At 68.4% G+C, this 13,770-nt stretch overlaps 5 protein-coding genes across 5 annotated transcripts; 2 read left to right on the top strand and 3 right to left on the bottom strand.

The window, feature by feature from the left end:
• Positions 1-1,339: 1,339 nt before the first annotated feature.
• Positions 1,340-2,316, bottom strand: V1510DRAFT_117984 (uncharacterized protein). Its single transcript, XM_066930249.1, has one exon. The coding sequence runs from the start codon at positions 2,097-2,099 to the stop codon at positions 1,470-1,472; it is 630 nt and encodes a 209-aa protein (XP_066789397.1). The 5' UTR covers positions 2,100-2,316; the 3' UTR covers positions 1,340-1,469.
• Positions 2,283-3,779, bottom strand: V1510DRAFT_415891 (uncharacterized protein). The gene has a single exon (XM_066933672.1). It carries the CDS (start codon positions 3,318-3,320, stop codon positions 2,535-2,537), a length of 786 nt encoding a protein of 261 aa, XP_066789396.1. The 5' UTR covers positions 3,321-3,779; the 3' UTR covers positions 2,283-2,534.
• Positions 3,780-5,862: 2,083 nt separating this feature from the next.
• Positions 5,863-8,020, bottom strand: V1510DRAFT_415888 (beta-lactamase superfamily domain-containing protein). The gene is made up of 3 exons (XM_066933671.1): positions 6,936-8,020; positions 6,609-6,903; positions 5,863-6,575 (listed from the first exon to the last, which is right to left on the bottom strand). Exons 1-3 carry the CDS (start codon positions 7,847-7,849, stop codon positions 6,054-6,056), a joined length of 1,731 nt encoding a protein of 576 aa, XP_066789395.1. The 5' UTR covers positions 7,850-8,020; the 3' UTR covers positions 5,863-6,053.
• Positions 8,021-8,392: 372 nt separating this feature from the next.
• V1510DRAFT_117970 (DNA polymerase delta, subunit 4-domain-containing protein) lies at positions 8,393-9,400 on the top strand. The gene is made up of 2 exons (XM_066930248.1): positions 8,393-8,806; positions 8,838-9,400. The coding sequence occupies exons 1-2, from the start codon at positions 8,449-8,451 to the stop codon at positions 9,050-9,052; spliced, it is 573 nt and encodes a 190-aa protein (XP_066789394.1). The 5' UTR covers positions 8,393-8,448; the 3' UTR covers positions 9,053-9,400.
• A 955-nt stretch (positions 9,401-10,355) lies between these two features.
• On the top strand, positions 10,356-13,583 carry V1510DRAFT_364399 (uncharacterized protein; the record flags this gene model as incomplete). The annotated part of the gene is made up of 1 exon (XM_066931186.1): positions 10,356-13,583. One exon carries the CDS (start codon positions 10,356-10,358, stop codon positions 13,581-13,583), a length of 3,228 nt encoding a protein of 1,075 aa, XP_066789393.1.
• Between the last annotated feature and the right edge of the window lie 187 nt (positions 13,584-13,770).

The raw sequence follows: 13,770 nt of genomic DNA, 5'->3' as shown, positions 1-13,770 counted from the left end.
CACTGGACTTACTTGTGTGACTGTTCAGAGCCGGGCCACCGATCGAATGGCTAAACGTATTGAACTGATAGCTCATCTTGCCGAAATTATATATCTGTACAAAATCTTCGCATGGACAACCGTGCTGGACGGTTGCGAGAGACGGTGGAAACGATGGACGATGGATGCAGGGAGAAATGGGACAGCAAAGTAATATATAGAAGCCCACTCCCGACGCCTGTCTCTTGGGTTAACGTGGTTGTGGTGATGTGCTCTGGTGAAGAAAGAACGGTTGCGGCAATTATTATTCTAGGTTGCGGTGAGTCGGCGAGATTTGGGTGCATTCACAAATATACGCTGGGTCGCTAACTATGGACGGAAAGAGGCATGGCCGTGCCGCACCACAAAAGTCTAACGGGGTCTCATGCACGTATTGTGACCCGGCTGCAGGTCACCAGGCCCGGACCCAGCACTGCCGGCAGCTGGCCCGCGACACTGGCCGCGATCGGCAGGTCCGTGCCGGTCTGCAGGATGTCTGGCCCGGGACTGTCTACGACAGCCGGCTGTTGGCAAGAGCCCGGTGGGCAGGCTCTCTACTTTCTACGGTCGCCTGACGGTCCGCAGACGAGACCCGATGCCAGCCGACCGGGTTCGCGTACACGAATGGAGAGAGTGCACTAGCGGAACGTGCCACTCTGGTAGTCGGCCGCACTGTAGCCACCAGAACGCCCTAGATAGTGCCAGACTCGGGGTCGCACCAGCCAGGCCAGAAGCTGAGGCGGCGGCTGACGCAGCCGTGTTGGGTGGGATCGCCGCCACGGCTGGGTTGCCCGACTGGGTCGCGCAGCAACGGCCGAGGCGTGCAGGGTCGGAAGTGGAAAGGGGCAGCTTGGCTTGCGTTGGTTACCGAGTCACGGTATCAGCTGTCGACGACACCTGACGGGGGCGGCTGGCGCCGTGCGGAGGCTTTGCTGGATCACAGAACGCTATCGTACTCACGGTTACTCGTGGGTAATCACACTAGTTCACATTCCCGGACCCCCATAGCCACGTAGTACATTCCCGGTACCAGAGTTGCGGTACAAAGATCAAAGTGCATGTCGGTTAGGTAAGTAACCGTGCAACATTCTCCGGTTGCGGCCCAACTGCGCGACACACAGTTGTGACACGCGTGTGACTGAGTCCACCTGGGTCCGCCGGGTCGTACGACGCTGTTGCCAGCGGGTACCATCTGCCAGGTACCGCTGCCGGCGTACCTCTGTACCACCTCGAGCGTTCTCGGACGCCTGCCCCTCAATGGCTCTCGGCCGGCCGGCCGCTACTCTGACCCGTCCACTTGCCGACCGTTTCGGCTGTTACGCGGCCTCTTTGTGCGTGCACGTCCCGGCCCGCTACGCTCGGGCGGCCAGCCGCCTCTGCTTCGTAATCCGCCGCCCACGCGCCGCCCGTCCGGACCGTTGTCCAGCGCAATGGTGCGACAGAAGGCGTTTTTACCGCTCGTCCTCGGGCCTGCACACCTGCAGGCCAGGCGGGGTCGTGCCGCCGTCTGCGGCCAGAGGCTCAGGGCGTACAGAGCGCATACCGCCTGCGGCACTCCGCTGCCACGCTAGACGACCGCCGTCGCCGGCCATGCACAGCCGCCGGTGAATCCTCAGCCGTTGGGTCTCGAGCGTCCGTGGCCACCCAGACCGGCCAGGAGCACTAGCTCTGGCTGCGTGGTGGCCGTCCCCGGCTTCCAATGGCGTCCATTTTCGCCCCGATAAGACCCCACGTCGCTCTAGCCCAGGGCAAACGTGACTAACAGTCCCGATGGAGGCTTGTGAGGCCACGAGCGCCTCCCGTAGGCTCCCGACTGACCACCTGCGCTTTGCTGCCGCACTAAAGCCGGTGTCGGCGAGTTTGTCGGCCAGAAGATAACAGAGTCTGCGGGCCGACTTGCGACAACTGTGCGGCTCGCTGCCGTGCACGCAGGCACACGGGCGGCTGGCGACAGCCGTCTGCGGCGCCAGCAGTTGCAGCGGCCGCTTGCACGGCCACGGCCAAGGCGCCGGGGCCGCGTGGCTAAGCTGAGCGCGGCGGCCGTTCGGTACGTACCGGCGGCAAGCACAGTATGATGTCATAGCACACCTGCGGCGTGCAGGCACCCGCGCCCGCAGCTGTGCTATTCTAGACACAGGTACCGAACGGCTATGGAACGACCGCACGGCGTACGCGACCGTACGGAACTTCACGGAAGTCCGGGTGCTACGATGTAAGCGACGCTGCCAGAACGGTGGTCAGGAGCAAGCCCGTTTCAGGGGCAGAGAAAAGACAAATCGTGGTAATTAAATTGGGATTTACCTGAAAAAGTAAACCAGGACAAAAAGCACCCAAACACCATTGATGATATATATACACACAAAGAGATCTGGCCGGCAGACACAAAAAGTAGGGCGGGCCGGGAAATAGTAATACAGGAGTTGACCGAATTCCAAGACTGGGGTTGACAAAAAGTGTAGCCAAGAAGGAGGAAACGAGTGGCGTAGAGAAAAGAGTGACATAGCCAAGGATAGGCTTTAGTGGTAGGCCATGCGTTCAGCAGCGGACGCAAACCAATAGTCCAGGTACTCGTCGCCCGAGCTGGTCGACAGCGGCGCGGTTCCCTCGCTGTTGATCTTGACGAGGGACGAGTGGAAGGGCTCGTCGTCGGGCACGCTCGAGCAGGGCGAGGACGAGACCAGGGACGACGTCGACATGGACGACGACAGCACGGGGGTCGGCAACGGCGACGGCGGCGGCGTGAGGTCGGCAAGGTAGTCCGGCAGCAGGTCGGCGACCGACGGCGAGGCCACGAGACCGGTCGGCAGCGGCGGCGGCAGGTCGCGCTCGTCCGCAAACGAGTCCTCGCGGATGGCCAGGGGCAGGTCCGACAGCGACACGAGCGAGCGCTGCGACTTCATGCGGCGCGGGAACGCCGTCTTGAGTCGGCCCAGGCGCGAGCGGCCGGCCTGCCGGGGCTCGGGCTCGGCCTCGTAGATGTTGTGCAGCGAGCACTCGCGCACGGTTTTGTCGAAGTTGGACTGGCGCCGGTCGGCCAGAGTGTCGGCGAAGCGGTCCATGTGGCCTGGCGCCAGATCGCGATCGCCCCGATCGAAGCGATCCAGCCGATCGAAGCGATAGTCGGCCGTGTGCTGGCCCTGCTTGAACTGCTGGCGCAATGAGGCCTTGGACGGCAGCGCGCTAGACTTGAGCGTCTTCATCGAGCGCAGCGCAGCCAGGTCGTCGACGGCAAGCGGGGTCTTGTGCTTCTTGTACAGGCTCAGCTTGCGTGTGACCTGGTGTCCTGGCAACAGGCCGTCCATGGCGGGCTCACGGCGTATTTATTTTGCGCTCAGACGCCTGCGGCGGTGTGGATATATATACGCACGTCGGTGGCACCGATTATCAATAGTCGCGATGCGCGCTGCCGGCTAGCTGGCGTGCGTGCTGGGCGCCCGTTAACGTAAACAAGGGTGCGGTGCCTGGTACGTCGTTCCCGTCTGGTGGCTCCGGCCCCCGGGTGTGCTGGCGACCAGCCTGTTCTTTAGACTGCGGCCGGATGCACAGACCGATCAACATTTGTAGGACAATTTTGATTGCGCCGTGCCCGCTGACGTTAGTCGCTGGGCCTAGCGCTGCCGTTGTAAGCTGGATTGCGTGTAGCGTGTCGGGCTGCAGCCGGTGCCGTCATGAGACTCGTCATGGTCTGTGGCCGGACGTGGGGCGTGCGGGCGCGCAGCGCGCGACGACGAGACGGGAAGTCGTCATCAGCCGCCGGGGACTTGCCAGCGGCGGACCGGTTAGCGACGCCAGCCGACGGCTAGCCGCACTGGGCTGGGCCGGCGCGAACGCGAGCGGAGCGTGCGCCGAGACAGTCCACTCCGACGCACGCCGAGCCGCCGGCGACTGCTAATTTTATCGTACGTGAAATTAAGGCACGGCCGATGCGCCGCTGGCGCCGGCTAGGGCGCTTGCGGCCGCGGTCTGCTGCGCGCGTGCGGGAAATTGACCTGCGCGGCGCTGCGGTGCATCGCGCTACGGCTCGCCCGATTTTGCACACAAGGACCTGTGGCCGCCTGGATCTGATGTTATCGTGCGGGCGAAGCGGGCGGGCGGTGGCGTCCGTGGCGCGTGCGGCCGGTTCCCGACCACGCTGGCGGGCTGTGAGTGGTTGTTTGGGCTCGGCGGATGCGGCTGCGCACGGCCGCGGCCGTCGCCGCTGGCCGCGGCGACGGCCCCAAGCCGGACGCGCGCGGCGGCCGCGACGCTGGCGGACCGGACAACCGGCCGGCTGACGGACAGGCGGCGGTCGGACGACGTGCGTCGCCGCGCGGCGACGTGCGGCGGCCACACAGGAGTCGCGCCGCACGGGCTGCGGCGGCGGCCGCTGCAGGCTACTGCGGCTCCGCGGCTGACACACGCGCTGTCTCCGTACGCTGCGGCGGAGCGGCTGACACCGCCACCACCGCAGCCGTGGGTCCGGGAGCCGCCGAGGGTGGGCTGCCGAATGGTACGGTGTGGGCGCCCCCGACGCCGTGCCCGTGAGGCTGCCCCTCGCGCTGCGGCTCCGGCTGTCGGCACTTCCGGGCGTGACCGCAATCACGCCCACGGCCACCGTACACTGCTAGTGGTTGGTGCCCTTCCCCCCCGCGCGACCGAACCGTGCGATTGCCGGCTGGCCCGGCCCGCGCGACCGTTGCTTGCGGCGCCGGCCAGGCGCATCGGGCGCGGGTCGCGCGGCGCGTCAGCCGCTGTGGCGCGCGCTAGCGCGCGCTTCACTAGTGCGTACACAGCGCGAACTCAAACATTGCCCCTGAATCTGCCGCCGCAGCCGCTGACACGGTCGGTCGCACGAGAGACGCACGACGCGGGCAAGACCGACAGCTGGCTGCCAGCCGCAGGTCCAGCAGAGACCGGTGCAGACGTGCAGCTGCCGGCAGCCGCGCGCGGAACCGGGCCGGCGGGCGCGGGTGCTGCGCTGTTCGCGCAAGGTTTGCCGAACGAACCCACCAGATCGGGTCGGCCAGCGCAGAGCCCGGTGGACGGCGCACCGGGTGCAGGCGGCCGGCCACAGACAGCCCTCGCCGGCGGGCTGGACCCGCCCAGCCGGCGGCGCACGGTCGGCGGCCACCCCGGGGACCGGACGGTCCTTGGCCGGCGACGTTGGCGGCGGGCGCGCGATGTAATCTCATCAGCCCCTGAACCCTTGTCTGCCCTGCTAGCGCAGCCGTCTGGTCTGGTGTGCGCCCGCACGACTGGCTGAGCGGTGCCGGCGCCAGCGGGGGGAGGGGGGGACCGGTAGCGCGCGGGCTGGTGTCGAGGCTTGCGCCCGCCGTCCGGTCGGTAGTCCGCCGGTAGTGTTGTCGGTAGTCCGCCGCTAGAGCTAGTGGCCTCTGTCCAGTGGCGCCATCTGCCCGGTGCCACGGAGCCGCTGGCGCGCCGCGCGCCAGTGGCCCACCGGTCCTTGTCTGGGAGCCGGCGGTTGGAGGCGCATGGCGGCCGGCGGTAGCGCGAACCACGACGCTACGATCGCGCCGCGCCACGCGCCGCGCCCGCCTTGTGGCGGCGGCTCGCCCGCGGTTCGGTCCTCGGCTCGCGTGGGTCTCACCGGTGTCTGACCCAGAGGTCTCAGCTGGCCCGGAACCGAGTCTCAGTCAACGGTCGTACGCTCGGCAGCCGCGCGGCAGCGCGCCCGCCCACCAGCCTGCCAGCGGCCAGCCGCCCAGCTCGGCTACGCACGCTGCCCATTAGGGCAATCCGATCAGCCGCCGTGCAAGTCCGCGCACTAAGACGCACTATGAACGCATGCGCATGCAGACGCATGCATCTGCACGACTAGCGCCGCGGTCGGACTCTCAAGTGTAATTACAGCAGCAACCCCGTAAATTGACTAAAATGATATATCGAACGCTACGTATTCCACGCAAAGAGCATACAATAGGCGCAACACAGCCGGCAGCCAGGGCGGCCGGCAGTGATCAGAGCAACGCGTGATGCCGGCGGCCGTCGGCCGGCCGCAGGCCGGCAACGGCTAGTGCCTTGGCCGCGCGCGGCGGTCAGGCCCAGAGCATGGCGTCGCGGCCCTCGAGCGGGCGCATTCTCGGAACCGGTCCGACGTCGTTGTCGGCCGAGTTTTCGTCGGGGGAGGTAGAGTTTTCGTCCGTGAGCGGGATAACGATCGTGCGGCCAAACTCCGCCGGCCAGACCGCGTCGGTCAGGCCGCGCGCGGCAGCCTCGCTCTCGAGCAGGTGCTTGGGCTCCATGTAGTGCTCGTTAGACAGCACAAAGGTGCCCCAGTGCACGCCGACGAGGCGGGTGGCGCCGATGTCCTGCATGATCTGGATGGCCTCGGCCGGGTCGCAGTGCTGGGGCCGGAGGTGCCAGCGCGGCGAGTACGAGCCGCACGGGACGACGGCAACGCGGCAGCCGGGACCGTAGACCTGACCGATGCCCTTGAACAGCTCGGGAGTGTAGCCGGTGTCGCCGGCGTGGTAGAACACGGGCCGGCCGTTGCAGAGCACGACAAAGGAGCACCAGAGCGTGTGGTTCGAGTCAAAGAGCTTGCGGCCGGACCAGTGCTGGGACGTCAGCGTGCGCGCGCAGGGACCTACCATGGCCGGCGTGCAGGCGATCTCCCAGTGGCCGAAGGCGGTGCCTGGAAGATGGAGACGCGCCCACCACGTGAGCTCGGCCACGCGAAAGATGCCGCGACGCGCCAGGAAGCGCTTCAGACCGAGCGGGACGACCCAGAACGCGCGGTTGCCGATCTGGCGGATGGTAGCATCCTCGAGGTGGTCCGGGTGGTCGTGCGAGACGAGCACGTAGTCGACCGGGGGCAGGTCCTCGAGGCGGCAGGGCGGGCGCACGAGCCGCTGGGGCCCGACGTAGGCGTTGATGATATGGTTGCTGGCGTCAGGACGCGCCGGGCGCGCACTTACCCAAAGATCGGGTCCGTCAAGAAGTTGATGCCGCCGCACTGGATGAAGGTGCAGCTCTGGCCGATCCAGGTGATGGTGATGCGGTCGGCCGCGGCGGGCAGGGCGGGCGGCGCGGCCGGCACCGGGCGCGCGGACGCGTCGGGGTCGGTGCCGACCGGCAGCGGGCGCAGGTCGGGGTCGGCGACGTCGGCCACGGACGACGCCGGCGAGTCGAGTGAGAACGAGTTCATCACGGGCGACTCGGGACCCGCGCCCGGGCCGGCCCTCAGCTCGACGGCCGTCCAACTGTCTGCCGTACTCTTGCCAGCAGCGGCAGGAGCGAGTCCAGGACCACTATCGCCACCGGCAGCAGCTCGACCACGACCACGATCTCCAGGACGAGGATCAGCGGCAGCAGCAGGAACGGGAAGAACAGTCCCAGCGGAAGCAGCCACAGCAGCCGCAGCGACGTCCACAGGCCCGGCACCTGGCGCAGCTGCAGGCTCGAGCCCAGCGCCGATAAGCGGGAGCAGAGTGTGGTCGTCGACGGCGACATGGCGGTTGTCGACCTCAAACAGGATCCGGAAGTCGGGCTGGTAGACGTGCAGCAGTTCGAGCAGCCTGCGGCGATTTCGTGGCACTCCTCCGCGCGGGCTCCAGCGGACCAATTCGACGATTTTCCAAATTATAAATTCAAAGATGCCCTGCTCCCGGTACTCCGGGAACGGATTCACAAATCTGCCTGCTACAACAAGGGTCGAGAACTGGTCCTCCGGGCGCGCGAGCTCCTGCGATTCTAAATCGGTCGATTCCTTAGCCTTGAGTACCCGCTCGGCGCGCTTCCGGATCTCGATGCCTCGCCGCGTCCCCATGTAGCCAAAGTATAGCGAGTAGATGCCGAGGATCACAAAGCTGATCCGAATCGTCGTGCTCATCTTGAATATATATACACACGGCTATAAAGCATATTTCCGCGGCCGCGCGCCGCTCTCGTGATGCTCTTGTGCCTGCCGCTGCCGGTGGCCGTCCGCTGCTGCTCTGCGGGCGTCTGGACGTCTGGATCGGTGCCTTGGTTGAGCCCGGATGACGATCGTGGTGGACGGTGCGCGCCTATTTAAATCTACGTTGGTGCCGGCGCTGGTATATAAATCCCGCCGCGCTGCGCCCAGGCCGCGCCGCGCTGCGGCTGTATGCGGCTATCGTCGCCGACCCTGTGGCGCGTACCCTGCCCGCGCCCAGCTCGGGCTGCCGACGCCGGGCGCGCTGTCATCACCTAGCCTGTAGTGCGCGCGAACGGGGTGCGTGGTTCGGAAGTTTATACCAGCCACAGCGTGGCGACCGCCGTGGCGCGCCTTTATAGCCCGCGTGGCCCGCTGGCCGTCCCGACCGGCACAACGCAGGTGAGTGCTGGCAACGCGCAGCCGTGGCGCGCGCTGTGGCGCGCGCCGCCGCATCCGGCCGGGCCGGCCCGCCCGACGGCGCCGCACGGCGTGTGACGGCGGCCGGAGGGCGCATGTGACGGCGCTGACGGCAGATGGCCAAACGCAAGCAACCCGGGCCGCGATCCGCGGCCGCGGGCGCCGGCCAGCAGGCGCGGCTGACGGACGACTTTCGCCAGAAGAAGCCGCGGCCGGCGGACGAGGGGGCAGCGCGCGCGGCCAAGACGGGGCCGGCGCCGGACGGCCGGACGGCGGGGGCTGCGGCTCGGCCTGCGGCGCGGGCGGCGGCGCCGGGCGCGGCTCCGGCCGTGGCGCCGGCCGTGGCGGTGCCGGCCGCGCCCGAGCCCGAGCCACAGACGCCCCCCGCACCGCCACCCGCGCCCCTCGACCGCCACGCGGCTCGCTACCGTGACTACATGGCCGCCGCAGACGTCCGCAACGTTGCGGCTCCAGGTACGTGCGCACGCGGCCGCGCTGACCGCAGTCCACGCCGACGGCGCCGACGTCGTCGACCGCGTGCTCCTGCACTTTGACCTGACCGCGCGGTTCGGGCCGACGAAGGGCCTGACGCGCCTGGCGCGCTGGCGCCGCGCGGACGCCATGGGCCTTCGCCCGCCGCCGGAGGTCCTGGAGATCCTGACCAGCGCCGAGGGCGACGGGCCGGCGCTGCGCGACGGCTACCTGGCCGGCCAGCCGTAGCCTGTGACGGGGACCGGGTCCGGGACCGGGTCCGTGACCTCGCTTGCCCGAACTCGCTTCGTGATCTGTGACTCGCTTGCTCCTGTTCCTCGGCCGTGACCCGCCCCGGCCCGTCCGCGCCGCGCCCCGTGTGACCCGGGTCACCACCCGTGTGGCGTGACCCGCGCCGGTCCGCGGCTGTGCTGTGATCCGCGCCGAGCGGCCCCGCCTGTACCTCTAGCAACCGATCAACCGATCGCCCGAACGGCACCGATCGGCGCGGCTGTCGGCCGCTTCGCGGCCCGCCGTGCCTGATCGGCCTGTCCCCGTCCCGAGTTCCCGCGCCCGGGTTCCCGGTGCGGTTCCGGCCAGGGGCCCCGGCGCGGGCTTCCGCGCCGCACGCCGCGCGCCGGCCCGCCGGCCTGCCCGCCCCGCGGGCGCAGGCGGGCGACACGCGGCCACGCACAGCCGCGCTGCGCCCCTACTGCGCCTCCCCGCCGCGTGCCGCGCCAGCCGGCCGCGCAGCGTGGGGTTGGCGCGTCGCGCTACGCCAGATCGGGCCGTGCTGCATCCGCTCTTGAGCCGCATCGACTGCGGCTCGACTCTGCCGGCGCCCGCCGGCGGCCCCGCGCCCGTCTGGCGGCCGGCGCGCCTGCCGGCGCGGCCGGCGCCGCCGTCCGCCGCGCCCGCCCGCCGCAACAGGCTCCCGTCCGCGCCCGCCCGCCAAAAAACGGCCGTCCGCGCCGGCCCCCGCTGGCCTACAAGCGGGCATGTCCGCCCGGCCGTCCAGCGCCCGCCTCCAGCTGCCGGCCACGGCTGCGGCCAGCCCGTCCGGCCCGGCCCGCGCGCGGCCATCGTAGGCCGGCCCCGGCCCGCCGGCCGAGGCCCGGTGGGCTGTGGTTGCCACCGGGCGATGTACCGAAATAGCAGCATCAACAAAACACAAATCAGGGCGAGGTGTCCGTCACCTACTCTCACGTATCGGCTGCGCAGGCTCCAAACCTTTAGGTCTCTTCCCAGACTACGTCGGCATCGCACGCTCCATCGTGCGACATCCAGGTCATCCTCAGGCGGCCATTCTCGGCCAGGATCTCAGTCGGCGCGCGTACGGCGTCGAGTGTCTTCCCGCGCAGGGTTCGGGCAGGCAATCGCGCCCACTTCAGCCGGCAAGTCAGCCGGGTCGGTCGAGAGGTTCGGCCCCGCGGGCGGTCCCGGACGGAATCCATCCATCGCGGGTGGAGCAGCAGCAGCAGCGGGCGCAAGCAGGCCGCCGAGAGCCCGTAGCGCGCGTGCGCAGGGCGACGCGATCGTCGAGCGAGCCGCCATGTCGGCCAACGACCGGGTCATCAATGACATCTACCGCAAGATCGAGCGCGAGCGGTCGCTGATCCAGGGCGCCAAGGCGGTGCGCCTGAGCACGGCGAACGACGATGTGCGCAGCCGGTGCGACTCGAGCATCCGCGAGTCGATGAAGAACATCGAGTACCTGGAAAAGGCGCTGCAGAACCTGCAGGCCAAGCGGTCGTCGCAGGTGTACGAGGACGAGGAGCAGGCGGCGCCGGCGACGCCGGCCAAGGACTCGCCGGCCAAGGCCAAGGAGGCGGCCGCGCGCGACGTGCGGCCGAGCAACACGATCTCGCGCGCGCGGCCGAACTACACCGAGCTGGACCTGATCAAGTACGACTCGCCGTACCTGGGCCCGCGCATCCAGCTGATGCTGCAGCAGCTCGAGTTCAAGCTGTCGGTGGAGAAGCAGTACAAGGAGGGCATCGACAAGCTCGTCCGGCTGTACCAGATGGAGGGCGACCGGCGCAACAAGCAGTCGGCCGAGAACAAGCGGCTGGAGAGCAACCAGAAGGTGCACCTGCTGCGCAACGCGCTCAAGCGCTACCAGGACATGCACATCGACCTGGACGACGACATGGAGCACAACGACCTGAACTCGGCCAACATCCGGCGGCCGCTGACGGGCAAGCTGCACATCGGCGTGACGGCGATCAAGGACGTGGACCACGCGGCGGCGAGCCGCTTCCGCGCGGCCGAGTCGTTCGTGGTGATCAAGGTCGAGGACCAGACGCGCGCCAAGACCAAGGTCTCGCGCAACGACCGCTGGGCGGAGGAGTTCGACATCGACGTCGACAAGGCCAACGAGGCCGAGATCACGGTGTACGACAAGGTCGGCGACCGCGAGATCCCGATCGGCATGACGTGGATCCGCATCTCGGACATCGCCGAGGAGCAGCGCCGCAAGCGCATCGAGAACGAGCTGTCGTCGTCGGGCTGGGTGTCGGCCGAGCAGGCCCAGGAGAAGGCCCGCACGGGGCCGGGCGCGGGCGCGGGCTCGGCGGCCATCTCGCGCGTGCCGCAGTCGACCATCTCGACGCTGTCCGTGACCGACAGCGCGCTGTGCATCGAGGCCTGGTTCGTGCTCGAGCCCGCGGGCCAGATCCGCCTGCGGCTCAACTTCGCCAAGCACAACCGCGGCAAGCGCCCGCTCGAGCTCGGCAAGCTCGGCCGCCAGGGCGCCATCCGCCAGAAGCGCGAGGAGGTCCACATGATGTACGGCCACAAGTTCATCCAGCAGCAGTTCTACAACGTCATGCAGTGCGCGTTCTGCGGCGAGTTCCTCAAGTACTCGGTCGGCTACCAGTGCGAGGACTGCAAGTTCCTGTGCCACAAGAAGTGCTTCAAGAAGGTCATCACCAAGTGCATCTCCAAGTCCAACTCGGACACGGACCCGGACGAGGAGAAGCTCAACCACCGGATCCCCCACCGGTTCGAGCCCATCACCAACATCAGCGCCAACTGGTGCTGCCACTGCGGCTACATCCTGCCGCTGGGCAAGCGCAACGTGCGCAAGTGCACCGAGTGCGGGCTGACCTGCCACGCGCACTGCGCGCACCTGGTGCCGGACTTCTGCGGCATGTCCATGGAGATGGCCAGCAAGATCCTGTGGGAGATCAAGATGGCCAAGCACGGCGACCAGATCCCGGTGGCGCCGGCGCCGGCCACGCCGGCCCACGCCGCGCACCCGCCGCTGATGGCCGCGCCGAACCTGTCGGACAAGCTGCGCAAGCAGACGCCGACGGCGTCGCCGACGTCGACGTACGAGAGCGCGTACAACTCGACGCCGTCGCCCAAGACGCCGCCGTCGGCGCGGACGCCGGCGGCGTCGCCGTACCGCGAGGGGCCCGAGCCCGAGCCGTCGTACTCGGCCGCGGCGGCCGCGGCCGCGGCCATGAGCAAGATCAAGCTCGACGCCTCGCCGACGCGCCCCCTCGCCGTCGACCACCAGCGCTCCGGCTCGGCCGGCGCCGACGCGCACGCGCAGGCCGCCGCGTCCGCCCAGAGCGCGTACACGCCCGAGCGCGCGCGCTACTCGCAGGTCCCGCCCGCCGACAACCGCTTCTCGTACTACGGCGGCCCCCAGACCGAGACGCTGCCCGCGCCGCAGCTGCAGCAGTCGCTGCCGATCTCGGCCGCGCCCGAGCGCCCGGGCTCGGCCGCCGGCCGCCGCAAGGACGTCCCCGCGCGCAAGGCGCCCAAGCGCAAGATCGGCCTCGACGACTTCAACTTCCTGGCCGTGCTGGGCAAGGGCAACTTCGGCAAGGTCATGCTGGCCGAGGCCAAGCGCAGCCAGCGGCTGTACGCCATCAAGGTGCTCAAGAAGGAGTTCATCATCGAGAACGGCGAGGTCGAGAGCACGCGCTCCGAGAAGCGCGTCTACCTCACGGCCAACAAGGAGCGCCACCCGTTCCTGCTCAACCTGCACTCGTGCTTCCAGACCGAGACCCGCGTCTACTTTGTCATGGAGTACATCTCCGGCGGCGACCTCATGCTGCACATCCAGCGCGAGCAGTTCTCGGCCCCGCGCGCCCAGTTCTACGCGGCCGAGGTCCTCCTCGGCCTCAAGTACTTCCACGACAACGGCATCGTCTACCGCGACCTCAAGCTCGACAACATCATGCTCACGCTCGACGGCCACATCAAGATCGCCGACTACGGCCTCTGCAAGGAGAACATGTGGTTCGAGAGCACCACCGGCACCTTCTGCGGCACGCCCGAGTTCATGGCCCCGGAGATTATCGACAACCAGAAGTACACGCGCTCGGTGGACTGGTGGGCCTTTGGCGTGCTCATCTACCAGATGCTGCTCGGCCAGTCGCCGTTCCGCGGCGACGACGAGGAGGAGATCTTCGACTCGATTCTCTCGGACGAGCCGCTGTACCCGATCCACATGGCGCGCGAGTCGGTCTCGATCCTCCAGCAGCTGCTCACCCGCGACCCCTGGCGCCGTCTCGGCTCGGGGCCGGGCGACGCCGAGGAGGTCATGGCCCACCCGTACTTTGCCAACATCAACTTTGACGACATCTACCACAAGCGCGTGCGCCCGCCGTTCGTGCCGACCATCTCGTCGCCGACGGACACGAGCAATTTTGACCAGGAGTTCACGCGCGAGGTCCCGGTGCTGACCCCGGTCACCTCCGTGCTGTCCAAGGCTGCCCAGGAGCAGTTCCGCGGCTTTTCGTACATGTACGACGAGCCGCTGTAGAGGCTAGGACGAATAAAAGACTTTTAACTGTGTTGGGCGCGGCCGGCGGGTGGTGTGCGGACTGCGCCGCACGCCGTGCGGCTCATCTACGCCCGCCGCCCGCAGGGCGCACCCCCGACGGAGTCGCCGCCCGGGGGCCCGGGACGCGGGGCCCCCCCGCGGGGGCACCCGGGCGGGGGGGCCCAGG

Source organism: Dipodascopsis tothii (assembly GCF_038497935.1).
Source record: "Dipodascopsis tothii strain CBS 759.85 unplaced genomic scaffold V1510scaffold_12, whole genome shotgun sequence".
In the NCBI taxonomy this organism is placed as follows: Eukaryota; Fungi; Ascomycota; class Lipomycetes; order Lipomycetales; family Lipomycetaceae; genus Neoaidaea; species Neoaidaea tothii.
The sequence above is the reverse complement of the archived record's forward strand: the minus strand, read 5'-3'. Positions and strand labels throughout refer to the sequence as shown.